This window comes from Molothrus ater, chromosome 5 (genome assembly GCF_012460135.2).
Source record: "Molothrus ater isolate BHLD 08-10-18 breed brown headed cowbird chromosome 5, BPBGC_Mater_1.1, whole genome shotgun sequence".
NCBI lineage: Eukaryota > Metazoa > Chordata > Aves > Passeriformes > Icteridae > Molothrus > Molothrus ater.
Window position 1 is genome coordinate 23,014,417 of NC_050482.2, and position 13,939 is coordinate 23,028,355.

At 38.2% G+C, this 13,939-nt stretch overlaps 1 protein-coding gene across 1 annotated transcript in view; it reads right to left on the reverse strand.

Annotated features, from left to right (window-relative positions):
* CPED1 (cadherin like and PC-esterase domain containing 1) overlaps window positions 1–13,939 on the reverse strand; it is a 143,795-nt gene that overhangs the window by 82,767 nt on the left and 47,089 nt on the right. The window contains exons 7-9 of the mRNA XM_054515002.1: window positions 12,953–13,118; window positions 1,608–1,750; window positions 173–245 (exon numbers count right to left, since the gene is read on the reverse strand). Of these exons, the coding sequence (XP_054370977.1) occupies window positions 173–245; window positions 1,608–1,750; window positions 12,953–13,118 (382 nt within the window). The remainder of the gene's footprint in view (window positions 1–172; window positions 246–1,607; window positions 1,751–12,952; window positions 13,119–13,939) is intronic.

The window sequence follows — 13,939 nt, forward strand, 5'->3', positions numbered from 1 at the left end:
CTGACTCTTAAAAACTGGTTTCTTCTACAGAAACTCTTCACAATCAGCCAAAATAATATTAAAGTGTTGGTACATTTCTTAGACCTTTGAGGGTACCTATCAAAGAGGTTTTTCTGCTGTATTCTTGGTGTAATTTTGTTGAGTGAAGCAATAATTTGTGCAATTTTCTCACCTTAAGAACTACTGGGTGTATGGACATGCCGAATCCAATGTCAAAGGTAAGCATCTGAAAACATTGGCTGCATCTGAAATACAACATGAAAGGAACCCTTTTCAGTGAGGGTAGGTACTGTTGTGAAATACAGAATCATAGAATAATTTAGGTTGGAAAAGACCTTTAAGATCATTGTTTCCAATCACAAACCTAGCACTGCCAAGCCCATAATTGAATCATGCCCCTATACACAGTAAAATTCAATACACACACAGGTCCAGAGAACACATGCAAGAAAACATACACACATAGGTCAAGAAACAACATGTGACACAGACTAAATAAATTTCTAAGAGTCAGCAGCATTAAATACAGAAGGAATCAGATTATGAGGTGATGAAAATACTGCTGTATAAAAGTGGTTTTAATGTTTGACATAGAGGGAGGTGAATTATGCTGAAGGAAAAAATGCCTTTTAAAGAGAGTGAATGAGGTCCTGCAAAAGTTTTGAAGATATTTGGAGGGAAGAGATGGTGAAACACTCCAGGCTCAGTTGAGCAAAGAGCTCTGCTGCAGCTATGGGGATGTTTGGAGGCATGGACCAGGAGTTATAAGCAAGTCTTGTGTTACATAAACAAGAGAGTCCATTTCATTGGTAAAAAAGGGATTTTGGACCACTGTCAAAATAGCTTCATCCCCATTACACTTCTCCCCTCTTTGCTACCCTCTCACTCACAATGTAAGCTTTATTCCCAACTTGTGTAAGTTAAATAATGAGCTTTACATTACTGCTACTAAAACACCTGGTTCTCAAAATAGCTTAAGCACATAAATTTGATAAATAGTAACTTATTTAGTACTTATCATAAAAATGTCAGAGATGGGACATAATGTACATAGAACAAATAATAATTTTATTTAGTAAAAATATTACATAATTGAGGTTGATTTATGTGTAAGAATTATAACACTAATAGTAGTGATTACACACAGAAATGTGACTGTTGGTGCCTATATTTCAGGGCATATACTTTATAAAGTGTTTTACAGTGTCTCTTGTTCAGATTGCTTGCTAGAGCCAGCTCTGAACAATCTGGGCTACTCTAGCATTAATATTTGACATATGACAGAATGCTCACTGAAAGGAAAATACAGCTTTATGTATGTTAGGACTGGCCCAATTGTGAGTGATTTCTGTTTATTTGTGCTGCCTGAAACACTTCATTAGGACAGCATCTGGTCCTAAGTATTCATCATAACCTTTTCACAAACTAGAAACACTGTAGATATTGAAGAGTTGTAGTCCTTAAACACAGTAGTCCTTACTTTATAAAGAAGTATTAAATAGATGGAAATTTTTTATTTTAAGATTCTTATATCTTCTGCAATTTTTATTCTCTTCTAAGGAGCTATCTTGACACTAGCATTACAATGACTACTGCAAGTCACTTACTGATTGAAAGAATTTGGTCCTGAGGCAGATGATTTGCTGAAGACCTCAGTTATAAGGAGAAGTTTGTTTATAGCCTCCTTCATGTTGTTGAAGGCTTGTTGGGGAGAACTGTTTCTGAAGAATATCTCAAAAAACCTTTGCAGCTGTGAAAAGAATACATATATTTTTGAGCATTTACAGTAAATTTACAATGCTTAAAACCATAAATTAAAAGACTGATAGAAATAAAAATTGCCTTGGAATATCATCTTCAATTCTTATTCATTTGTACAATAAAGTGGCATGAAAAGCTCCACACAGCACACTAATAGAGAATGACATTTTATTTACAAATAAGTATATCAGAAACAAAATCTGTATGAATGGTTTTAAAAATATTGCTCAGAATCTAAGCTTACTTTGATAAAACCTTTTGCTGTCACTGGTTATAGGCAAAAAACCTCAAAACACCACTTGTATCTTCATCAGTGGGTAATAGCACACAAAGTAAAAACTTTCTCTTTTCCTAACATACTGTGCCAAGGGCTGTCCTACTGGACCCTGACTACTCATCCTTACCCCCAGTCAAGAAGCTTTAAACAGAGTATAGAAGAAAGATGCTGGGAAAATGATCAGCCACTGCAGCCTGTGTCTTGACCAAACTCTGCAATTCTGTGGTTTTCAGACTCATGAATCCTCCCAATGGATTCATATTTACTGACCTGCACAGTACTGTCTTCAGGTGCTTTCATCACTCATGCAAATTCACCCTGATCATCACTTCAGATAGAGATTAAGGGAAACAACTGGAGCAGCACAGAGACCCAGTGAAGAGTGGCAGATAGGCAGGTTTTCTTAGCACCATGAGTCCTTGGTGCTAAGAAAGGGGCTGCCTTTGAACCATATTTCCATTAGAGTTATCACTGGGCTGAGTATACACTGTGCCCAATCACCCGGACATTTAACAAAGATGCTGAACAGGAATAGACCCAGTAAGGATCTCTGCATACAACACTAGTTCCTGGTGATGTGCTATGATGTGCTGACACCAGAACGTACAGCATTCTTCTCTACACCCTAGTCCACAGTATTTTCTAGAAAGTTTTGGAATCTTCCCTTCTGAGCATAAATACTTTCAAGCACACTGGTCTGCACTGGCACAGATGAATGGCTTTTGGTTTCTTCAGGTAGCATATTGCAGTTAAATGTAATAGGCACTTTTCAATTTCCTTTTTAAAAAATACTGTAACATTGCTTACAGCCAGCCATGAGAGATTGATGCAGCTAACATTGATCCTCCTTTTCTTTTGCTCTCTTCAGTTTCACTAACTCCATCCAGTTGTGCTGGTAAATAATTGAAGGATAGGAATTTGGTCTATTTGCCTTCCTGTTCTTATCACCTCTGTTTTTACTTCAACAAGTGATTGCCTTTCCAAGTTTTATTGACTAAAAGAATGGTGACCCATGCACAGATCTGTGCTGAAGGTATATAGTGCCGGTGACTTTATTTCGTCTTTTCTGTAAAGCTATTTCAAATGCCAGTAGGGAAAAAATGACAACAACATCTATGCCTGAAGTTATAAAATTAAACTTGTGACTGCAGGAAGTGGTGAAGCAAAGGTTGCATGTATAGCCTCAACTCTGTTTTTTTGATATTTGCATGATGCTGAAATCTTGAATTAAATCACACTGTATTTCTACACTGTAGAATGTTTTTCATGTCTACTGCAGCTCCATGAGCCTATGGGGCAAAGGAGCCCCAGATGCATTATTTAGAGATTATGCAGCTCCTCACATCACAGTCTATTTCATCCCCAAAACAGGCTGAGGAGTCCTGTTTCCCAAAGCCTAAGACCACCAAAGCTGTGTTTCTCCCACAGAGTGGTACAAAGATTAAGAACAAGAAGCTCCACATTTTTCAGATCAGTTCTGATTCAGATTCATCTCCAAGGTAAATTGTTCCACTTTAGTTCCTTGTTCAGACAAAACCAGTTAATTAAACTGTTCATGTGAATAAAGACAAAAAAAAGTTAAAATGAAGGCTCATCTCACCAAGGTGGTTAGTTCCTTGATCAGGACAAACACAGTTAATTAAACTGTTCATGTTAAATGAATTTAAAAATTAAAATGAAGGCCCATCTCACCAGGGTGGCTCTTCATCTGAATTTTGCAATTATTTCCAGCACCTCCACCAGATTCTGCACACAACTTACATTCCCACTACTGTGGCTTGCACAGAGTAACTAACTTCCTAAATCCACAGTAGGTATTGAAGGACTAAGATGTGCTATTGTGCTGCACAAGGAGCATAAGGAGTTGAAGAGTTTAATAAAGAGAGACAGGGATTAGTGGAAGGAAGAGCAAGAGTACCATTAGCTCATCTCCTCTCTCACCATCAATCAATTTACAAGTACATAAACACAAAGGACACATAATGCGTACATTTCTAGTAACAATTGATGAAGACAGGCTAGCTTGCCCTACTGGTACTCAGAGCCTGCTGCTGATGGCTATTAATAGTCAACTGTTGCCATCAAAACAGGCATTAAAATAAAACTGGCATCTCCAAGAAACTGCATTTTAGTTACAGCTCTCCTTAGCCAGCCTAGAAAAGAAACATTGCTCAACAGGTTCTCATTAGATATCAGGTTTAAAACCAATGTTTATTCTAAGCCAATGGCTGAAAATAAATATTTAGTCAGCCTGGTTCAGGACCAATAGAGACGAGATGAATACTTCAGGTTAAATTCCAATTCTTTAAAAAATCCTATTTAAACAAGTTCAGATTAGGTTTGACTTCAACAGATTCCACATGATTTACAGCAACAGATAGGAAAAATTTAAAGTATATGGATTAAGGCTGATAATGTGTGAAAATCTGCAGCAACCTCAGGTTCTTCTGAGTGAATAAAGGTATATGAATATCTGTGTTCAATTGCAAAATACTAAAGAGCTGAAGATTTCTTCAAGTGACCACCACTGATGTTGATCCTCTCCTTTTCAGAGGAAACAGACTGCTAATTAATAATAATTTTTGTCCAGCAAAATGCACCCTCACCATTGATAGAGAGTGATTAACAGAAGCATCAACAATTTAAAGAGGACAGAGTAGGAAATACTGCTGGCAATTACAGGAACCTATTCTGGGAGAAAGCTGACCTCTGGCTGGCCAATTTTTAAGCAGAGGAATAGGGTTTAAATTTTAGTAGGCTGTAAGAATAAATGCAGACATGCATATTTATTTTATACAATGACGCCACTATATCTAGAACTGCAAGATTTGTCAGAAGCTTGAAGGTGTTCACCCAAATGCTGCACTCATACAGTTGGAAATATGTTCCAAATATCTATGTAATGCCTTACAGAAGTGTGCAAATGCAGTCAAGTTACATGGATCAAGTACACATTTTCTGTAAAGGCAGAATGAACTAGAAATACTCTTCAGATTAATTTAAACTCATTGACCTTTCACTGCCCAATAAATTCTTGCTTTAGGAAAAGCCACTGGGGAAAAAAAAGGCCAACTCAATATTAATTTCATGATGCTTTTTTTTTTACCCATTTTGACATCTAGTTTTTAAAATCTGCAGTCATTAAAATTAGCCTTATAATCTCAATGACATAGATCCCTCTGGCTCCTCAAAAATACACTGAATCATCAGGTAAAGGTCTGACACATTGAAAAAATGCAATTTAATTGACAAAGGAATTCTGATTTGGAGACTTCATGCATAGAGCCATGGAGCCTGAAGAGTGGAAGAGTGTGGCACTCACTGGGATGAAAGTTATGATGACTGTAGTAGCTCCCTCAAGAAGATTATCCTCTGGCAATTTTTCTGCAAATTAATTTCTCATGAGAGCTGCTGGGGCAGCCTGGGGCAGTTACCTGAATGGTCATCTGAGGATTGCCTTGAGAAAGAGTATAAAACCAAACTGTAGTGATCTGAGATTGCCCTCTAGCTCAATCCTAAACAATCTTGCCTCCTGATGAAACAAACACGAAAGATTTTCCTTATCTAACACTGGGAATGGCCATAAATGCAAACTTAGGATACCTTCCTTTATTGACCACACTGCTTAGATCTCTGCTGATTGTAGTAGGTGTTCAGAGACACAGCTCACATGAAAAAAATTCTCTCAGGTGCCAAAATTGCAGAGGAATCCCACACTACAAGACTGCCCAGCTTATGTCTATGTACAAGCTAAACGTCTAAGTTCCCTTTACACCTCACTGCAGAACACAGATGCTTGAAGAGCATAATTTATGCCATCCTAAAGTAGATGTCTCAAAACAGTGACATTAATTGCAATCAGAAACGGCTTGGTTCCCCTGGAGAATCTAAGTGAGACACTGAAGACAGACAGGACATCTGTCACTGGAGGGCTCACACAGCCTTCCCATGGACAACACCACCTGTGTGCCTGTAGTATGCAGAACTGTCTGGGATGATGTTTGACCAAACTTAACCATGATACAGAGGAATGCGACCATCAGCAAGGTTAAACTGTAACCAGGAAATTACAAAGTGACTTTTGGAACAAAGAAGTAGTCAGCTTGGAAAATAACAGAGAAGGAGCAGGAAAATTTGCAGCAGCAGAGAGAAAGTGGAGAAGTAGAGAAAGCAGTGGTGGAGAAAGCAGCAGTCAAAACCTGGTCGGGCACTGCCACAAATCAGCCTGCTGGCACCACAGCTTCTGCCCAGACTTCAGGGAATACTGGGATGTAAGGATGGGCACAGCTCCTGCATGGGTGCATGTGAAATGGGCACCCACAGAGCAGGGGCCTCCACTTCTGCAAGCAGAGGTGCAGAAAGAAGGGAGAGCAGGACTGTGTCTAACCTGTGTTGCCTGTGAGATAGAGGCTGGATAAACATGGGGGAATGAGCAGATGCCACCAGAGCATCAGAGAGTATTTACAGAAGGATGTTTAGAAATGTGCGATGTTCAATGAAGTGTTTTAAGTGCCTGGTATAATGATTTATCTCTTCTGTTACTGAAATTGATAGAAGGTATATTATAATTACTGGCTGCCAGTTATTGTATATCATCACTTAGACACTTCTGGGTTTGGCTAGACAATGTGAACTCCTACATTTTTTCCTTGTAACTCCCATTTGGAGGCATAGATGAGCTCTGAACCTACCTCAAGGAGGCAGAAGAAAAGAGACCACTACTGAGTAATTCAATGCAATTTTGAGGTTTACATTTTGGCATTTAGAACATCCTACTTTACAGTGAATCAATTTTGAAAGACCTTACTGGTTCCTAGTAGTAGCCTTCAAAATGACATGGCAGACAAAGTTATCAGGATAGGAGTTGAAAGTAAGGTTTATGTCTGAGGAGTGAAAGCATGACCTCTGGTTTCCAGAAATTACTCTTTTTGAAGTAGCAAAGGGCGTACTCTCCAGATTGTTCTGCTGTGCACGGGAGCTGTTGCACTCCTTCTGATCAGCTGGATCTTCAGGCTCTCAAGGTCTTACAGTAATTGCCCCTTCTTGAAAATGCTTGAATAAATTCAATAAATTGCTAAAACCTTTCAACATAGACTCTATTGTCTCAGTTCACTTTTGTACATTCATTATTCTTACTGAGTCTATCTTTGGTGAAATTTCTTCACCAGGTCCAAATAGTTTTGGGCGTAAGTAGTTGTTCATAGGTATAAAAATACTGGTTTACACACAAAAAATAATCTCCTTGATTATATGTATGGAAATATCTAGATATCTAACATGTCTGCAAGAATAAAAACTAATTCCACACAGAAGGCCAGGAAGAAGCATACTTAGCAATGCAGCAATTTCATATATTTTCTGCTAGCACAGGTGGACCTTTCTACTGACCAGAGTATATAAAAATAGTCAAAGGCCATGTAATGGGAGAAAAATGTACACATGAATCAGGTACCAATGGTTCCAGAATAAAACACAGAGAAAACAGTTCAGTAATTTATCATAAGTTTATTGCATTAGCTTCAGGTAGATCTGTTTATTCCACTCCTGATTTATTGTTAGGATGTGCCCTTTCTCTTCAGTTCTAACATGGCACTTGATGAAACGGAAAATCACATTAGTGTCCGACTATTTTTTACAGTAGATTTCCCAGTTCTGTATATATTTTTCATTACATATGATTTTTAAAAAGATGATATTAAATTGTCCAGAACAAAAAATATTCAGAAAAAACCCCAACATCTTGCCCCTTAACACCTTCATAGCTTAATTATGTGGAGAAGTAAAGGAATCTGAGAAAGGTTCCTTTTCTCTAAAACTCCTTGCTCCTAAGACTGTCCAAAAGCAAAAAGCCACTCATGAGCTTCAGCAACCACGAAATTAGGCTTTTTGACTGAGTCTGAACTAAGAATGGTTTCCCATTTCAGCTCAGACTTATTAGTGGGAATGTAAAGGTGATTTACTAACAGTATTTCCCAGGTTGCTGTGAGGAGCAAAAGTGTATCATCTTGACTGAGGGAAGCTGGAATTCAGAAAAAGGAAGAATGAGAAGAGTCAGGGTAGTAGGAGGCAGGTCTAGGAAAGCTGGAAGCCATAGAAGGGCATGCTTACAGAGCTGACTGGATTGAACAGCCAAGGCAAGAGGATATGTGAACTAGAAAAACACCAGAGAGCTAAGGGCCAGGATAATAGTGGAAAAACTTATGACATATCCACGTGTTGTACAGGACATTTAGTCTCAAGCTCTTACTTAGCTACATAGGGATGTTCAGAATGAGAAAAGCAGAAAAGAACACCAGAAAGAATTTTGTTTGTGCACTGCATGACAGGTTGACATAGATGAAGAAGACAAAGAGGGAAGGACTTCTTATTCTTTCTTTTAAGACAATAATTAAGGATATGAAATCAAGTCATATTTGACTTTGCTTAAATTTTAAAGCAAACAAATACTCTTTCTCAATCGACACGTAAATAATCTGTACAGTATCATTGCTTGAAGACATTGCTAAGACCAAAAGCATTCATGAATTTAAAAATCTAGTAGAGAATTGCATGCATAAAAGCCCACTGGAGCTTATTAAACATCAAGAAATACATTCCACTTCCAGTTTTGTGTTCTAACCCCACAGGTTACCAGAAATAAATATAGTCTGCCTAGGACCACCACCAGTTTGTTTGTCCTGTTACAGAGTTTCATGATGCTCTCTTGACTGCCACAAATGGAGTGTCAGACTAAGCATGTCTTTGATTTCCCCAGTCCAGACTGACTTCCATTCTTACATCAGTGAAAAGAGAAATTATAGATACCATGAGGAAAGAAAACAGAGATGGCATTATATTATGTCCAGTCTCCCAGAAAGAAGAGCATTACAGCATTCTACAGAACATAACAAGTGAATTTAATTTTAGTCCCAAGTAAACATGCAATCTAATTGATTAAGAATTAATGGTAATTTTTCTTTTGTGTTTGCTCCTGTAAGTGACAAGGCAGTGATATTAAATTTAAAAAAATTTAAAAAAACAAACAAAAAAAACGCCCAAAAAACGTAAAATAAAGGGAAAAAAATACCAAGCCTTTCTGCTGTTTGCAAGCATCTTGCTCTTTATCTGTATGCATGTTTGCATTCTCTCTCACTTTAAATACGTGTGGGTGATACTTCAAGTAGTACCAAAGCTGGGCACTTGAGGGCAATCCTGTAACTTAATTTCCACCATGCTCGGCTCTAAGCCAGACTGCCACGTCATATTAAGAGATGGATTTCCTGTAAAGATGAGGGTCCAGTTTTATTTGCATGTGTGTTAAGTAGAAAAAAAAAAAATCTCTACTCAAGTTTCCAAATGCTTAATACACAAAGAGAGTTTCAGTTATAGTGATTCCCACCACAGCAAGCTTAACAGCAAACTGCTTTAATAAATTATACTGCACTTCACAACTGGAAAATTACTTAAGAACAGAGTTTCATCTGAGCACATCAAGGGTTATGCAAGAACACCAGTCAAGGAACTCAAGTCCAGGAGGCACCTGTCTATTTTGGATGAGCAAAAGGATGATGAGCCATAGCAGGGGCCACAGGAAGTTGCTGACAGCATAGAAGAGCCTCCCCTGATGATGCAGGATGTGGTACCTCTGTCTACAAAAGTGCATCCCTTCATAAAGCACTGGATCAGGTGGGGAAAGGTTACTGTCAGGGCAAAGGAAGAAGTTCACAGTATGTTAAGCCTTGAAATAATTGATCATAAATTACTGATTTGCACACCGGCTTCCACAAAAGAAATAATTATTAGGGGTCAGAATTCTTCATAATGCACATACATAGTGTCAATTAACACAAAAGGAATTATTGAATACATTGACAGAGACCCTTCCTTTAATTGGTACAATATGCAAAATACAAAGCTTCTATTTTATTAATAATTTTCCAACACACAGATAGTCTAAATAAGCAGTTTCCAATTCTCCTCAAAGAAATTGGGCTATTACACAAGCCTCATATCTAAACATCTGTGTGACAGAAAACCATTCTCTCCCTTGTATCTCTTGTATCTTCCCATGCCGGGCCCAAATTTGGAGTCACACTTTTGTTACCCCTTGACTGCACACAAAATCCTCATGCCAGCTCAGGTTTTACCTTGTTTTGCTTTCTGAAATGAAATACTAAAATATGTATAATCCAGAGAAAATCTGGCAGCTGGTGAGCAAAACACACTTGAACTCTCCCTGAACTGCCATTTGACCAATGCTTATTCAAGAAATCATTCTGAAATCATGCCACAATGACTATAAAAAGCAAATATGCATTGCAAAAAATAATTTACAATAGTTAACTAACAAAAAGGCGGTGGAGAATGCAGTATTCTTTTATGAAACTCCTGTTTTTTCTTTACACAGTTTCTCTCAATTACTGATATCATATAGCTACCCCATCTCCAGGGGTTTTTTAAATCTCTTTCATATATCCCACATTCTAGTAACTCCTAGCAACCATAAGGCATTGTTGTACATGGGAGATCAAATTTTAAACATACTTAACATACTGAATTTGTGATAGCATAACTAAGTTAACCACAAATGTGGATGAAATTCTCATTAAAACTGTTGTAATTATACTGGTACAAGAAAAAATTTCCTGACCAGAGGTTTACAGACACTGAGGAGATCTCTAAATTATGGTACAACATTACTGAAAGCAGATAATCAAATGGTTCTCATCGCTGCATTAAAAAATGAAACAAAACAAAACAAAACAAAGCAAAACAGATCAAAGTCTCCCCTTTATGCTTGTTGAGTACCCAGTGTGTATTCAGTCAATCAGTGGAAAAGCAGGTCTTGGAGATTCTATCTGTGTAGACTATTGACAGGTTGAAGCTTCAAAATGTGTCAATTTCCATCCTGTACAATAGAGCTGGCAGAAACTTGAAGCTTAGGAGCTTTCAGGACCAGGCTCCTTGGCTGGTATAAGCATGCACTGCTCCAGGGGCTACTTTGGGAGAGATGACTCCTGGTTTTGTATGTCACACTGGAATGTGATGGAGGGCTCAATGAAGTTTTTGAGAAACTTGACAAAATCTCTTAACAAAGGATATCAATGGCTAAATTTGCCTTTTTCCAAGTATTTTCTGGTGGGTGACCTGCCTGTTGCTCTGCATCAAGCACAGACTCTCTATATGATTTTTCCTGCAGTGCTTCCTAGCCACTCTAAGAATTCCCAGTATCTCCCCTCTGGAAGCTCCCCACCCCCTTCCATGTTCTTTACAGGGCACACTGTGCTGAGAGGCAGCCTTACATGCCCCATTTTCCATCATTTTGTTAATTTGCATTTCAATGTCTACATCATTACAAATGTGCTTTCTTTCACAAGTGGTGCCTATCTTTTGTGTATTTTTCACAGTTTTGATGAGTTTGTCTGAAGCTATGGGAAGGCATAATGCCACAACAGCAGTAAACAGATTGGAACCACTGTAGATGCACTGCTACTTCCATCTATCATCTTTATTGCTTCTTCAGCTGCCAAAGTGCTCTGTAAATGGTGGCTGGAACTCTGTTCAGCAGACTTCACTCAGTGGGAATTGTTTTCCAGAGCCATATAACAATTACTAATGACTACTAGCCTTTAAAGTAGTCCCTACTTCAGCTGCAACAGTGATGCTGCTGTATATTGTGATATTTTAATAAAAATAAACCAAAACTGAATACCAGGGTTTGAAAGCGAGTGACAATTACTCTTCATAAATGTAAATGGAGGAAAATACATGCCAAAGTAATATATCTCCATGGGCTTCCATAGCTTAAGTGGGGGGTGGAAGAGAGAAGTAGATTCAGCTCACCTAATTTTGGCAATCCAGAATTGGGCATGTTCTCTAAGAATGTCATAGCCCATAGAAGGAAACAAACACTTTCACCAGGAAACTCATTCCAAAACTGGTGTCTAAATTAAGTGGGATGATTTGTTCTCTAGATGTGTCTGTTTCTCCAATGACTAGAATTAGATAATGAGCTTAAACTAGGCACTCCACTTGTCAAGAGCTAAAATTGTAGAACCAAATGGCTGATACCATCAACAGTCCTGACAGTGATACCACAGTGATATCAGACTGATCCAAAGCCATGACCTGCTCCTACCCCAAAAGGCTACATTGCCAAAGCACACCCATCCTTTAACAGCTGCTGCAGGAGCTGATGTATGCAACCTCAAGAAATCACTGCCACATTGTGACCTTAATTCTTCAAAAGGGAAAAAGCAGCAGCACAACTATAGCTTCTTCATAAAGAGCTGATGTGTTACAAGCACAGTCCCTGCTAGAAGAAGAGAGGAATGGGAAGGCATATTTGCTGAGCAAGCAATAGGTGGAGTGAGAGGGGTATCTCCATGCACTTGGAGATGTCCAGAATTAATCTAAGGCACATATGAAATATCCTTCTTCATAAAATTGAGACCATGGGGGAACCACCATGGTATACTTGTATACTTCCTTCCCCTTATTTAGAAGTGCCCTGACCCTCCTCTAGTCTGTTGTACTGCACCTAAAAAAGAAATCTAAACAAACTGTTTTAAATATTCAACTTCCCTTTTCACAACACTGTCAATATCCCAGCAAAATTTGCTACTGCATGGCAGCACCCACACTGCTCTGCTTTAGAGAAAACTCTGACCTTGCAACTGCTGTCAAATGTGACCAATAAAAATGGGCTTGGACACCTGCAAATCCCAGGGCCCCAGTGCACGGGGCAATGCTTTTCTGCTTCATGAAGCAAACCCCTCTTGTTCTGAGAAATGAAAACTACACATTAGAAGAATATTCACTGTAGGCTGTCGGCTGCTAATAAAGAAGGAATAAAAGACAAGAAAGATATTCTCTAGTTTTCTGTCTATGTACTTTGCCTGAAAGATGGAAAACTGAGGAAATTAAATGTTTTACCTTTATGGTAAAATGCTTCTTCTTGGGTGGATGCCAGACAGTGGTGGTTGAATGAATGAATGCCCGCAGAGGTGTTAAGGATGTCACAAGCACATATGCTTTGATGATTACAGAAAAGTCTTGAGCTTTAAGAACATCCTTGTGGTCTGATGTTGACACCTGATTCCTGGAAAGTAATAAAAAATATGCAGCATTAGACATAATGCTTTTGCAAATGAGCTATAAGAAAATAGTGAAATAATGAAATTAGTGGAAATAGGAAATTAGCCCTTTTTCCCCCAAGTTAAGCAATACAGTAGGTTAAATCAAGGAGGCTGGAACAAAGCTTTACATCAAGTAAATTTAGTAATTTCAGCATTTTTAACTCTTAGTTTCCAAACACAGGAAGCAACTATATTTGGAGGGAGTGATGTTTAAGAGTACATATGGGTAACTGCATTGTGGGAATAATTAAGCATTACAAATCCAGGCTATTCAGAGTGAATGATTAAATCAAGATTAAATTAAACATTAAATAAATCCAAGCATGTTAAATAACAGAAATGCATTGTCAAGGTATCCTATTTAATGCTGATTTGTAGTGAATTCAGAAGAACATCCCCACCCAACCCTATGGAAAGACTGCACTATTGTTAGCACTTTCATCTGTAATAAAGGGACAGAAACATGTGGTGCTGCATTCTTCCCCTAATGAAAGCCATATACAATCATTCCAAATATTATCAAAGACTAGGATACGTAGAAATAACCTACAACAAATCAGTTAAACCTAAGAATTCTGCAAGCAACTTTGTTTAAGAAGTGACACAGCTCTCTAAAAACTGGCCTACAGCTTCCACAGTACACACAAAGAGAGTCTGCCATAGAAACAGAACAGGAAAGAAGCAAACCCAAGAAAAAAACCTGTTTTTTAAAAGCTCATTACTTGGGAAATCTGAGCTATACTTGTGCATATTCACAATGGTGTTATTAATCTGTCTGTTAAAA